Source organism: Rana temporaria, chromosome 4, assembly GCF_905171775.1.
Source record: "Rana temporaria chromosome 4, aRanTem1.1, whole genome shotgun sequence".
NCBI lineage: Eukaryota > Metazoa > Chordata > Amphibia > Anura > Ranidae > Rana > Rana temporaria.
This window is the reverse complement of record NC_053492.1, coordinates 451,142,015-451,154,708: the sequence shown is the minus strand read 5'-3', so window position 1 is coordinate 451,154,708 and position 12,694 is coordinate 451,142,015. Positions and strand designations below refer to the sequence as shown.

General features: G+C 45.6%; 2 protein-coding genes across 2 annotated transcripts in view; one reads left to right on the top strand and one right to left on the bottom strand.

Moving 5' to 3' along the window:
* The window catches only part of MCFD2 (multiple coagulation factor deficiency 2, ER cargo receptor complex subunit), a 35,776-nt gene extending 35,253 nt beyond the window's left edge, over positions 1 to 523 (top strand). Inside the window, exon 4 of the mRNA XM_040351570.1 lies at positions 186 to 523. Within this exon, the coding sequence (XP_040207504.1) occupies positions 186 to 317 (132 nt within the window). The 3' untranslated portion in view covers positions 318 to 523. The remainder of the gene's footprint in view (positions 1 to 185) is intronic.
* A 1,158-nt stretch (positions 524 to 1,681) lies between these two features.
* Positions 1,682 to 5,557, bottom strand: LOC120935467 (homeobox protein prophet of Pit-1-like). The gene is made up of 2 exons (XM_040347522.1): positions 5,104 to 5,557; positions 1,682 to 2,282 (listed from the first exon to the last, which is right to left on the bottom strand). The coding sequence occupies exons 1-2, from the start codon at positions 5,407 to 5,409 to the stop codon at positions 1,887 to 1,889; spliced, it is 702 nt and encodes a 233-aa protein (XP_040203456.1). The 5' UTR covers positions 5,410 to 5,557; the 3' UTR covers positions 1,682 to 1,886.
* Between the last annotated feature and the right edge of the window lie 7,137 nt (positions 5,558 to 12,694).

Genomic DNA, 12,694 nt, shown 5'->3' with positions numbered 1-12,694 from the left:
AATCTTCTTTCTCCTTTGGACTTGTATCTGGTTTTGGGGATTTGGAGTACATTTTGGTTGGAGGATCGCAGAACGCGATTGGGGTTGTAAGCTTTTAGTTTGTCGCATAGGTATTGGGGGGTGAAACGTCTGTATGGATGACAACCTGAAACTCTCTCTAATGTGTTTTCTCTTGTTTTTTTTAGGGGAGCGCGGAGCATGCGCAGGCAATAGACGAGCAGGAAATGATCACCTTGGTAGATGACGTTCTCAAAGATGATGATTTGAATAACGATGGATACATTGACTATGCAGAATTTGCTAAATCATTAGAATAAAGACTCGGGTTTATTTTTTCTTCTGAATGTGAACTTTTAGCAATCTACGTGTTTTTCTAGTATTGTGGTCTCCCGCTCTGTGCGATCCTGTGGTCTGTATTATGTGTGTAGCTGCACAGCTGGGACATTCTGTGGCTGTTTTTAATGGTTTAATTTATACAAGAACATGATGTACTCTAACCAAAAATACAGGTTTTTAAAGTTTCCTTAATTTGCCATAACTTTTTTTTAAAAGTAACAAGCAGCCATATGCCAGCATATTAAAATTCCGACCTCCTATCAGTGGGCTGGAGAAGGATTTTTAAGCCTGCTGTTTATCTGGAGACTGTCATGGTGCAGTGTGTGTGCTTTCAGCAGTGGCGATGTTCATTGACTTCTAGAAGCTCTCTGTTCTGAACAAGCTTTTTCCTCTGGTTTCTAATGACGCAACTGTTCAAATCCCTTAAACGCACGCACTAATAGGTGGCACGCCCTGATGGCTGGGCACTGGCTGGCACTGATGGCTGGGCACTGATAGGTGGCATGCACTGATGGCTGGGCACTGATAGGTGGCATGCACTGATGGCTGGGCACTGATAGGTGGCACGCACTGATGGCTGGGCACTGATGGCGTGGCACGCACTGATGGCTGGGCACTGATGGCTGGGCACTGATGGCGTGGCACGCACTGATGGCTGGGCACTGATGGCGTGGCACGCACTGATGGCTGGGCAATGATGGTGTGGCACGCACTGATGGCTGGGCACACACTGATGGCTGGGCACTGGTGGCGTGGCACGCACTGATGGCTGGGCACTGATAGGTGGCACGCACTGATGGCTGGGCACTGATAGGTGGCACGCACTGATGGGTGGCACGCACTGATGGCTGGGTACTGATAGGTGGCACGCACTGATGGCTGGGTACTGATAGGTGGCACGCACTGATGGCTGGGTACTGATAGGTGGCACGCACTGATGGCTGGGTACTGATAGGTGGCACGCACTGATGGCTGGGCACTGAGTGATGAGCACTGATAGGTGACACACACTGGCTGGGCACTGATAGGTGGCAGACACTGATGGCTGGCCACTGATAGGTGGCACTGGCTGCCTGGCACTGAGTGATGAGCACTGATGGGTGACACACACTGATGATGATGATGCGGCTGCCCCCTACAAGCTTACGTACCTAAGGACTCGCTCTGCTCTCCGCCCCGGTCTGCGCTCTGCTCTCCGCCCCGGTCTGCGCTCTGCTCTCCGCCCCGGTCTGCGCTCTGCTCTCCGCCCCGGTCTGCGCTCTGCTCTCCGCCCCGGTCTGCGCTCTGCTCTCCGCCCCGGTCTGCGCTCTGCTCTCCGCCCCGGTCTGCGCTCTGCTCTCCGCCCCGGTCTGCGCTCTGCTCTCCGCCCCGGTCTCCACCCTCTGCTTGGCTGACTCCGCCCGCTCACTTCCTCTCACCCATCCCAGGTATCAGCAAAGGCAAACACATAATTGGATGTAACACAAACCAAACTGCAGGAGCTCTATTTTTACATTACTTTATTTTACATCATGTACACATATTCCCAAAGGAATAAAACGAAAGACATTTTAACTCCAGGGCGTCGTTGGGTCTATAGCAGTCATTGGTGTTAGGGTTAACATTGATGACGATAATCCTGTGCCTGGGGAATTGATAGACCGCAGTGAATTGTACCAGTCATCATGTTGGCGAGAAGGTGGGGTGCCAGTGGGCAGATGGGGGTGTGTGCTGGTACACATGAACTGACTGACGGAGGATGTCGGCTGGTACCCTGGGGGTGCCATAGAAGTGAAGCGGGGTATGTGGTTGAGGGTGTGAGGATACTGGTACTGGCGAGATCCAGGTGGCACAGAGCACATGCCAGGCATTAGGCTTCCGCAGGCAATCATACCACTTGCTGTGATTGACTTCTGATTCGTTCTTTCATGTTTGCGATGTTTCGCCCTCCGATTCTGAAACCAAACCTGTAATTTGGAGAAAAGTTTCAATATTTGTGCAATATGTTGATACTTTCTGTCTGTTTCCTGTGTTTAACCACAACTCAGGGCCAGGGGCCAGTGTTTCCTACCTCTCCACCGTTTCAGTCTTATCCGAATCCAACACTTGCCCTTGTCTTCCCCTCCTCTGTACCTGCCGTGTTTCCTCTCTCCAACTATCTCACATCACTGCTGAATCTTGTAGTGACATCGGGGTTGGAGGATGGAACCATGGTGCCTAACAGGAAAAACAGGCACCCAACACTCCTGGAAGCGTCACGAGAGACTGACAGGGACTGCATCTCTAGAGTGAAGCGGAGGTAGGAAACATGACCACTAGAGAGGTTCATATAACCACTTAACGACTGCCCTATAGCAGGTTTACAGCAGAATCACATATATATATACGTGATTCTGCACTTCTGCCTAGGAGGCACGCTGCTTCTGCTGTGATTAGTCGCAGCAGAAGCCGATCAGCGAATGGATGTCCAGTGTCCACCACTACCTGCTGATCATTGGGAAAGACACACAGGACAAAGCTCTGCACATGTAAACAAGGCAGAGTTTTGTTCTGACAGCAGGGCTGTTGTGGATTTATTCTTCCTGCAAAGGGAATAAAATCCATCACATCCCTTAGTAAACAACCACACACAGTACACAAAAAACACTGTCTAGGCACACATTTAAAGGGGGTGTAAAGGTTTGTGTTTTAGGTGCATTAAGGTGAAAAAACACCTCGCTGTTATGGCGCCCCCCACCCCCGTTTTACTTACCTGAGCCCGTTCCCCTGCTGTGCGCGTCCCCAGCATCCTCTTCTCCACGGAGTCTCTGCGTTGATTGGATAGATTGATAGCAGCGCAGCCATTGGCTCCCGTTGCTGTCAATCAAATCCAATGACAGTCGTCAGGGGGGGCGGGACCGAGTCATACACTCTGGGGGTTATTTATGAAAGGCAAATCCACTTTGCACTACAAGTGCACTGGAGGTGCAGTCGCGGAAGATCTGAAATGAGGGGAAGCTCTGCTGATTTTAACATCTAATCATGTGCAAGCTAAAATGCTGTTTTTTATTTTCCTTACATGTCCCCCTCAGATCTACAGTGACTGCACTTCCAAGTGCACTTGCAGTGCAAAGTGGATTTGCCTTTCGTAAATAACCCCCTCTGTGTCTTTGGACGCAGAGTGTATGACAGGGAGCGCGCCCGCAAGCTAATCCCCCTTCTCGGGGGGGGGGGGGGTTAGCTATTGCAGGGAGGAGCCGAGACAGCAGGATAGGGGCCACTCTGTGCAAAACAAACTGCACAATGGAGGTAAGCATGACATTTGTTATTTTAAAAGAATACAAAATAAACCTTTACAATCACTTTAACCCTTTGATCGCTCCAGTTGCTTAACCCTGTTTAATACAGTGACAGTGCATATTTTTAGCACTGATTCCCACAAAGTTTCGCCTCCATAAACCGCTCTGTTTCCTAGGCTTCTTAAAGTGGAGCTCTGCCCAAAAGGGGAAGCTCCACTTGTTCGCACCCTTTTTCCCCCCTCCACTGCCACGTTTGCCACTTTTCGGGGGACGCGTACCTGGTTTTGACAAGTACCTGCTCCCACGTCTGTCTCAGATAGCCATGGTGATCTAAATCTTATCCCCCCACCCCCTGTTTCCTCTGCAGTTTTCTGGGACATCACAGGTCCCAGAAGGACCATTCACAAGGTGCAGCACAGCTTGCGCATGTGCAGTAGGAAACGGGCTGTGAAGCCGCAAGGCTTCTTCTCCTGTTTCCCTTACTAGAGACGCTGGTGCCTGCACCTGAAGCCAATGGAAGAATCTGTTTGGGTGAGGACATCGCTGGATCTTTGGACAGGAAAGTGTTCTTATATTAAAAGTCAGCAGCTACAGTATTTGTAGCTGCTGACTTTTAACTTTCTTGGAGTAGCCAGGGACTCCTCTTTAAATTGTGGAATGGAAGACTGCATTTGAAACAACTGATGGAACAGATTCGTTTTTTACTTTGTAAGTAATAGCTTGCCATTATAATTAGCAGTGTCACCACAGTAAAGTGTCATTAACCACACTGGCCCAGATTCAGGTAGGGGCGCGCACTGATACGGCGGCGCAGCGTATCGTTTTTACGCTACGCCTCCGTAAATTACTTGAGCTACGCTGCATTCACGAAGCATTTGCTCCGTAATTTGCGGCGGCGTTTCGTAAAAGGGGCCGGCGTAATTTAAATGATCCCATAGGGGGCGTGGATCATTTAAATTAGGCGCGTTCCCGCGCCGAACGTACTGCGCATGCTCCGTCGGGAAAATTTCCCGACGTGCATTGCGGTAAATGACGTCGCAAGGACGTCATTGACTTCGACGTGAACGTAAATGGCGTCCAGCGCCATTCACGAACGAGTTACGCAAACGACGCAAATTTTGAAAATCGCGACACGGGAACAACGTTCATACTTACCATTGGCTGCGCCTCCTAATAGCAGGAGCAGCCTTACGGCGAAAACGACGTACGCAAACAACGTAAAAAACGAGCGCCGGCCGTGCGTACGTTTGTGAATCGGCGTTAGTATGCAATTTGCATACTCTACGCTGACAACTACGGGTGCGCCACCTAGCGGCCAGCGTCAGAATGCACCCTAAGATATGACGGCATAAGAGACTTATGCCAGTTGTATCTTAGGCTACAGTCAGCGTATCTAGCTTTCTGAATACAGAAAGTAGATACGTCGGCGCTACTTAGCAATTACGCTGCGTATCTATGGATACGCAGGCGTAATTGCTTGCTGGATCTACCCCAATGTTAACAATCTCACCTGTATCCGGGCTTCATTGAGCTTGGTGATCTTGGCCAGTTCCTCCCGGCAGTAGATATCCGGATAGTGATTCTTGCTGAACGCCACCTCCAGGTGCTCCAACTGTTCTTGGCTGAATGTGGTGCGATGTCGTCGTCTGGTTGGGGTGGGATAATGAGGTGGAGCGTGTTTGGTCGATGACAATAAGATGGTGTTGTTCACACCAGGGCTATTGGGAAATGAGTTATGAATATCTGGAAATAAAGAGAAGATACAATTGGAACAATTCATCTTTAAGACATTTTGGAAACATTCTGCGGGAGTCATAGCATACACTCTGGCTAGGCAAGCAGGAACCAAATATCATCTGGTTAGAACTTTAAGACTAGCTTCTATCAGTGAAACATTTAGGACCCCCTTATATTAGACATGAAGTCTGGATGACCAGGAATCCAGATCAACCTCGGCATTAAGGTCCCTTTCCCAAGCCATCATGTATGGCTGTTTCTTAACCTGGGTTGAGCAGAGACTCGTACACCATAGAAAAACCACCTCTTGTACCCTGGTCATTGGTACACCATTCTTTGTAAGCTGTCACTGGGGGAGGGGTTCTCTGGAGGGCCAGATAGATCATAAAAAGAAACAATTCGACACATGCTCGGAAGCATTGAACTTCTTTTTCTCGCCTTGTCGTACTGTTGCACGTCACCGCGTTCTTAACGCTCGAAAGTTTAGAGAACTTTTGTGTGACCGTGGGTATACAAGCTAAGCTTGAGCGGAATCCCGTCGGAAAAACCACCCAACTTTTTTCCGACGTAAATTCCGCTCTTGTGTACGGGGCATAAGACTGATGACAATGTGAAAGGCCCGCGATGTGTAAAAAAGGCTCCTATACGGTACAGATCTTTGTCTGTCCACCATTTAAATGCCCTAATATCCATACCTGGAGGAAAACCAGGATTATGAAATATGTGTCCCAAAGGGTAATATTTTGAAATCAGCAGAGGATTGTGCCTTAAAGGGTCACTAAAGGAAAACATTTTTTTTTGCTGAAATGACTGTTTACAGGGTATAGAGACATAAAAGTTAACTGATTCCTTTTAAAAAACAGATTAAATTCAATCATATAATGTGCCTGCAGTTTCACTTTCGTTTTTAAACTGGTTTCATGTTTCTGTGAAGTAAAGAGACCCACAGAACAAAAACAAACAAATCCAGGGCAGTGTTTTGTTTTTAAAATGAATCTGATTGGTTCTGAGGAGTTTTAGACACACAGCTTGGACCACAGTGAAAAGCTGCCATGAGATTTTTCATAAGGAGCCAGACAAGCAGGAAGTGTGGAGATCAGAGCAGAATTACAGCAACTTCAAAGCAAAAACGAACAATGAGAACATGAAACCAGTACTGCAGTAAGGTAAAGGAAGCTATTTAGCTAAAAAAAAAAATCCTTTAGTGATCCTTTTAAGCGATCCCATAGAGCCAAAGAATTTAACAATGTAGGTGACTGTATCAGGGGTCTATCCTTAAGGGGACATTATAGCAAGTAATCAATTGTATAAGACAAAACGGCCTGCCGCTCTAAAGCCCTGTACACACGATCGGTCCATCCGATGAGAACGGACTGAAGGACCGTTCTCATTGGTTAACCGATGAAGCTGACTGATGGTCTGATGTGCCTACAAACCATCAGTTAAAAAAACGATCGAGTCCAACGCGGTGACGTAAAACACGACGACGTGCAGAGAAAAATAAAGTTCAATGCTTCCAAGCATGCGTCGACTTGATTCTGAGCATGCGTGGGTTTTTAACCGATGCTTTTGCTTACTAACCATCGGTTTTGACCTATCGGTTAGGTGCCCATCGGTGAAATTTTAAAGCAAGTTCTAAATTTTTAAACCGAAGGATAACTGACCGATGGGGCCCACACACGGTCGGTTTGGACCGATAAAACAGTCCGTTTTCATCGGTTTAGACTGATCGTGTGTATGCGGCCTAATTGTACCCAGTCTGGTCTCAAGTGGCGAGAATAAACAATAGACAATTGCATAAATTGTGCTGCCTTGTAATACATGTAGAAATCAGGAACACTTAACCTGCCTGGCGGTATTCCCGAGTCTGACTCGGGGTTAGATTTTCCTGCTGCGAGCGGTAACCCCGAGTCAGACTCGGGCTTGCCTCGCTAGATCCACAGGCTTGGTTTACTTACCTTGTCCCTAGATCCAGCGATGCCACCGCGCTGTGTGAGCGAGCGGGACCTCGCTCGATTCACACAGCGTCCTCCTGTGCCGCCGATCTCCGTTCCCTGCGACGTTACGACGCACGGGGAAGGAGAACGGCGCCAAATTCAAAAAAGTAAACAAACACTTTACATACAGTATACTGTAATCTTATAGATTACAGTACTGTATGTAAAAAACACACCCCCCCTGTCCCTAGTGGTCTGTCCTGTGTCATGCATGTCATTTTATATAATAAAAACGTTTCTTTCTCCCTGCAAACTGTAGATTGTCCATAGCAACCAAAAGTGTCCCTTTATGTCAAAAATAGTTTTAGATCAGCTAGAAAACAGCGATAATAAATTATAATCACTTGCAGAATTGTGCGATAGCGATTTGTGGGGAAATTCGTCATAAAAAAAAAATAATAATGACCGCGACAATTCTGCAACTGAGCAAATTTCAGTGATTTTGATTTGATTACATTATTGAATAATTTTTATTATAATTATATTATTATTTGTTATAATTATTTATAATTATTTATTATATTATAATTTATAATTTTGTTTTTAAAAAATGTCATACCCGGGATGCCTATTAGAATCTTGTTTGGTCAGATTTAAGTGAGTTATTTCAAAAAATTACAGACCTACAATATAAAACGCCAAATTTCCTTGCAAATAATGGTACCGCTTTCAGCATGTTTTTTCTGAAAGAATCATACCGCCAGGGAGGTTAAACCCCCCTGGTGTGAGCCAATCTAGGACACTTGGAACCCCAGATAAAGTTCAGCACTTTGGTTCTAAAGCACAGAAAATACATCCTGGACACAGCAACTGGCAGGGACCAAAACAAATTAAGGAGTTTAGTTTAGTTAAGAGGAAAGATAATTAGCCACATATAACAATGCGTAAGAGGGAGAAAGACTAACTCCCAGATATGGAAGAACATCTGCATGCCATTGGAAAGGAAAGGCGCGAATACAAAGATGAAGGAATATTAATGTTCATGGCAGACTTTGTCTCGTTTACCCTGAGCCCAGATACCCTACCCAAATCACGTATATATCAGAGTATATTTGGAATCGAGGTAAGGGGAGAAGTTAAAAACAACAACATATCGTCCACGAATAGCGCACACTTGTGTACACGCGATCCGCAAGACTCTCCTTTAATATTCGGCTCATCCCAAATAGCTATAGCTACTGTTTCTATTGAAATAGCGTATAGCAATGGGGATAACGGGCACCCCTGACGTGAGCCCCGTTTAATAGCAATGGGGTCGGAATAATGTCTCATCAGTCTGATCTTAGCTTGTGGTTTAGAGAATAGAGTACCCATGATTCGCAAGAACAGTGGGCCAAAGCCCCATGACTCCAAGACCTGAAACATATATGTCCAAGAGACCTAGTCACATGCCTTCTGAATATTAACCGACAAGAGAAGGCCCTCCTGAGGGGGACCCCCAGAACAACCGACCGGAGTAGGGAAATAATATCCACTGCTCTCCTGATCTGATCCGGTCCCTGGCGACCCGGGAATTATACCCACCTTATGAACACAAGAACTAATGACGCATGACAATCTGTTGGCCAAAACTTTCATAAACAGTTTAAGATCATTGTCAATAAGCGAGATGGGCCAGTAATTGTCAACCTTTCCCGGATCCTTATTAGGTTTCGGAACTACTGAAATGTATGCCATTATAGGTAGACTTTTTGAAAAAACTGATATAACTGTTAGACATGTGCACAGCAAAAATTTTCGTTTATTTCTGTTCGTTTATCGTGATTCGTAACGAGTCGTAATTTCGTAAGACGTTGGTTATCGTATTCGTACTCTTTAGTATTTTCGTAACACTCTTTTTTCCGTTTCGGTTTTTTTCTGTTAGTTTATTTTTCGTTGAATCGAGATTCGTATTTTCGTTATATTTTGTATTCTGCCATGTTCGTATTTTTAAAATGATTTTATTTGTTTCTTCGTTTTTACGTTGGTTTAATTTTCGTTGTTTTGCTATTCGTATTTATATTATATTTTCCATCATGCCGCGTTCGTATTTTCGTAAGAAATATATTTTCGTTGCTTTATGATCATTTGTATTTTCGTGTCTAATTTCCTTTGATTGTAAAAACGTACTTTTGTAGATTTTATTGCATTCGTAATTCTGTTAGAATAAATTTTACGTTTATTCGACACACTACTCGTCGTAATTTTGTAATTCGTACTTTACTGTGATTGACTTGACTGTCTTAGTTAGCACACACACCCTGTCTAGAATGAAGTCTGACGTAGAAGAAAACTAAAATATGTCAGATATTACAAATACAAATCTAGAAATTAGATGCACTGCAGTCTAACACAGAAAAAGACACAAGGAGCCAGGAGGTAATGAGAAAGAAGCTCATTGGGGGAAGGGGAAGGAACAAACCTCTTCAGAGGAAAGGGACAGCGCTCAGTGGCTATTGGTCAATGTCCAGAAATATTTCAGTACTAACGAAAGCTAATTTACATTATTTCATATTTTCGTTGTTTTCATTTCCGTTTTCCTGAAGATTCGTAATTTATTTTTCGTTAGTTTTGATTTTCGTTTTTTATTCTTTGTTCGGCATTTCGGTTGTTTTCTTTTTGGTCTTCGAATATTAGTAAGTTTGCATTTTCGTTCATTTTGTTTTTCGTAATTTATTATTTTTTTTGGGTTCGGTATTTTCGTTGTTTCTATGTTTTCGTTTCTTTCTTCTTTCGTATCTTCGTTGTTTTTCATATTCGTTATTTTGAAAATATCATTATTCGTTATTAATTGATCTAAACCGTTCGTTCATTCCTATGTTAACGAATCAACTAAAATAACGAAAATTGACGGAAAACGTATTCGTAACTTATAAAATTGCACATGCCTAATAACTGTTGACCAGCAACCAATCAAACACCAACACTGGCAGTTACAGTTTACAGCCTAACCATAATTGTATTTACTTTTACTCTTTTTATGCTGGCCATACACTCCGGAAAATCCGAAAAATCGTCCGAACAAACTTTCGAAAAACGAACGGTCGTGAGCGCAAACGATAATGCCATCATGTAATGACCGATAAATCATTCAGTGGACATAAATAAAAAAAAAATTGGTTCGTCTTTTTTACATATACCTAGTGCAGAAAGTTCGGACGGTAAACACATTAACCTTCCGATTTATCGTTCGTTCGGCAGAAAATTTCCAAACTTGTCCTAAGTTTTTTCGGCTCAAAAACGTCCCAACGATTATCGATTTTGTGCCCATTATTTGTTCGAAAAACGACAGTTTTTTGCCCGATTTTTTTGTGTATGGCCAGCATTACTCTTCTTGGTAGGAGTACCAGCTCTTATGACACTTGCCCCTCATGTTTATTGAGTACAGATGAGCGAAATTCAGGGTTTTCATTTAGGCAGAATGCATCTGGGGTTAATGGAAAAAATGAAATGAAGGTGGTTTTAAATGGCTCCTGAGGGTTACCGAAGGCCAAATCCAGGAAAAGCAAATAACCCTCTCTTACTGCAAGGGTTCAGTGCTCGTTTATGTCTAGGGGATGGGAAAAACTGTTTTATTTACCTGATCCCCACCCATTCGGCAGGCAGGGCTCTCCCATGCTCTGGCAGTGGACTGTCCCTCATTGTCCTCACGTCCAATGCAGGACTTATATGCTCTTCATGTTCGTCAGCACAATCTCATATCTGCGCTGACCAACTAGTGCTTGCCATTGCAAGCATTATGATGGATATTCACTCTGGGGCCATGTGTTGCGAGGTACCAACCACTACACCAGCAGCATAAGGCATCATGTCCGCTTTCTGCAGTGGCATCTGGAGGGGTTGCCAGGATATTTTTTGTGAATAAGGTGACAGTATCCTTTAAGCGTGTCCCACAGCTGGAATTTTACCTGACTCCTACTGAATTGGCTGAAATTCCACCTATGGGATGCCCTGTTGGAGGAGACGGGTGGAAACTTGCCAGCCAAACTACGTTCAATCAGATGCAATCACAATTGGGGTATTCAGGCAACCGTGGAAGCTCCTTCTCTCAGAATACAATACCAGGTCGCAGAGATTCCATCTACAACGTTTAGTATTAATGTAGAGATCTATTAGATTTTTCTTGCTTAGCCTGTAGGCTGTTAGAGAAATCTTTGCATGTATGTCTAGTATTCCTGAGGACGCATTAAGTTGCGAAATGCATAGAGGCTGCAGGACCATTGCCAGCTCGTCATCATGTCCAGTCTGAGTATAACGAGGCTGGGAACGCAGGCGACAAAGTGAGGCATCACACGTGCGGACCAGGACAAACTCGTACATTTGTATACTCCTATTTACTATGTGCCAGTAAAAATAGCCGAGATCCGTTCGGCGTGGAACTGTGCATGGAGATTGGAGGCAGGGGGTGATGGTGGATGCGGTGGCACCACAGAGGGGGGTGGAGGCAGGGGGCAATGGAGGCAGGGGGAGATTGGAGGCAGGGGGTGTTGGTGGCACCGCAGAGGGGGATGGTGGCACCGCAGAGGTTGGGGGTAGGGTTGTCCCGATACCACTTTTTTAGGACCGAGTACAAGTACCGATACTTTTTTTCAAGTAGTCGCCGATACCGAATACCGATACTTTTTTTAAATGTGTCCCCAAATGCAGCCATGTCTCCCCCATATGCAGCCATGTCCCCCACATATGCAGCCATGTCCCTCTAGCCATGTCCCTCACATATGCAGCAATGTCCCTCTAGCCATGTCCCTCACATATGCAGCAATGTCCCTCTAGCCATGTCCCTCACATATGCAGCAATGTCCCTCTAGCCATGTCCCTCACATATGCAGCAATGTCCCTCTAGCCATGTCCCTCACATATGCAGCAATGTCCCTCTAGCCATGTCCCTCACATATGCAGCCATGTCCCTCTAGCCATGTCCCTCACATATGCAGCCATGTCCCTCACATATGCAGCAATGTCCCTCTAGCCATGTCCCTCACATATGCAGCAATGTCCCTCTAGCCATGTCCCTCACATATGCAGCCATGTCCCTCTAGCCATGTCCCTCACATATGCAGCCATGTCCCTCACATATGCAGCAATGTCCCTCTAGCCATGTCCCTCACATATGCAGCAATGTCCCTCTAGCCATGTCCCTCGATGCGGCGGGGCGACGCAGCGGCAGCAGCGGGGGGGGGAAAGGGGGGGGAAGTATTCTATTTAGGTATCGGGGGTATTTGCGCGAGTACGAGTACTCCCGCAAATACTCGGTATCGTTCCCGATACCGATACTGGTATCGGTATCTGGACAACCCTAGTTGGGGGATGCAGACAGGGGTTGTTGGTGGCACCGCAGAGGGGGATGGAGGCAGAGGATGATGGAGGCAGGGGGCCTGGGGGAGATTG

Bases quoted from the DNA above. Each gene is read 5' to 3' on its own strand.
- LOC120935467 (XM_040347522.1), bottom strand. From the start codon at position 5,409: ATGACTCCCGCAGAATGTTTCCAAAATGTCTTAAAGATGAATTGTTCC. The intron at 2,283-5,103 runs GTGAGATTGTTA...TCCAAATTACAG, and splicing joins TCAATGAAGCCCGGATACAG to GTTTGGTTTCAGAATCGGAG.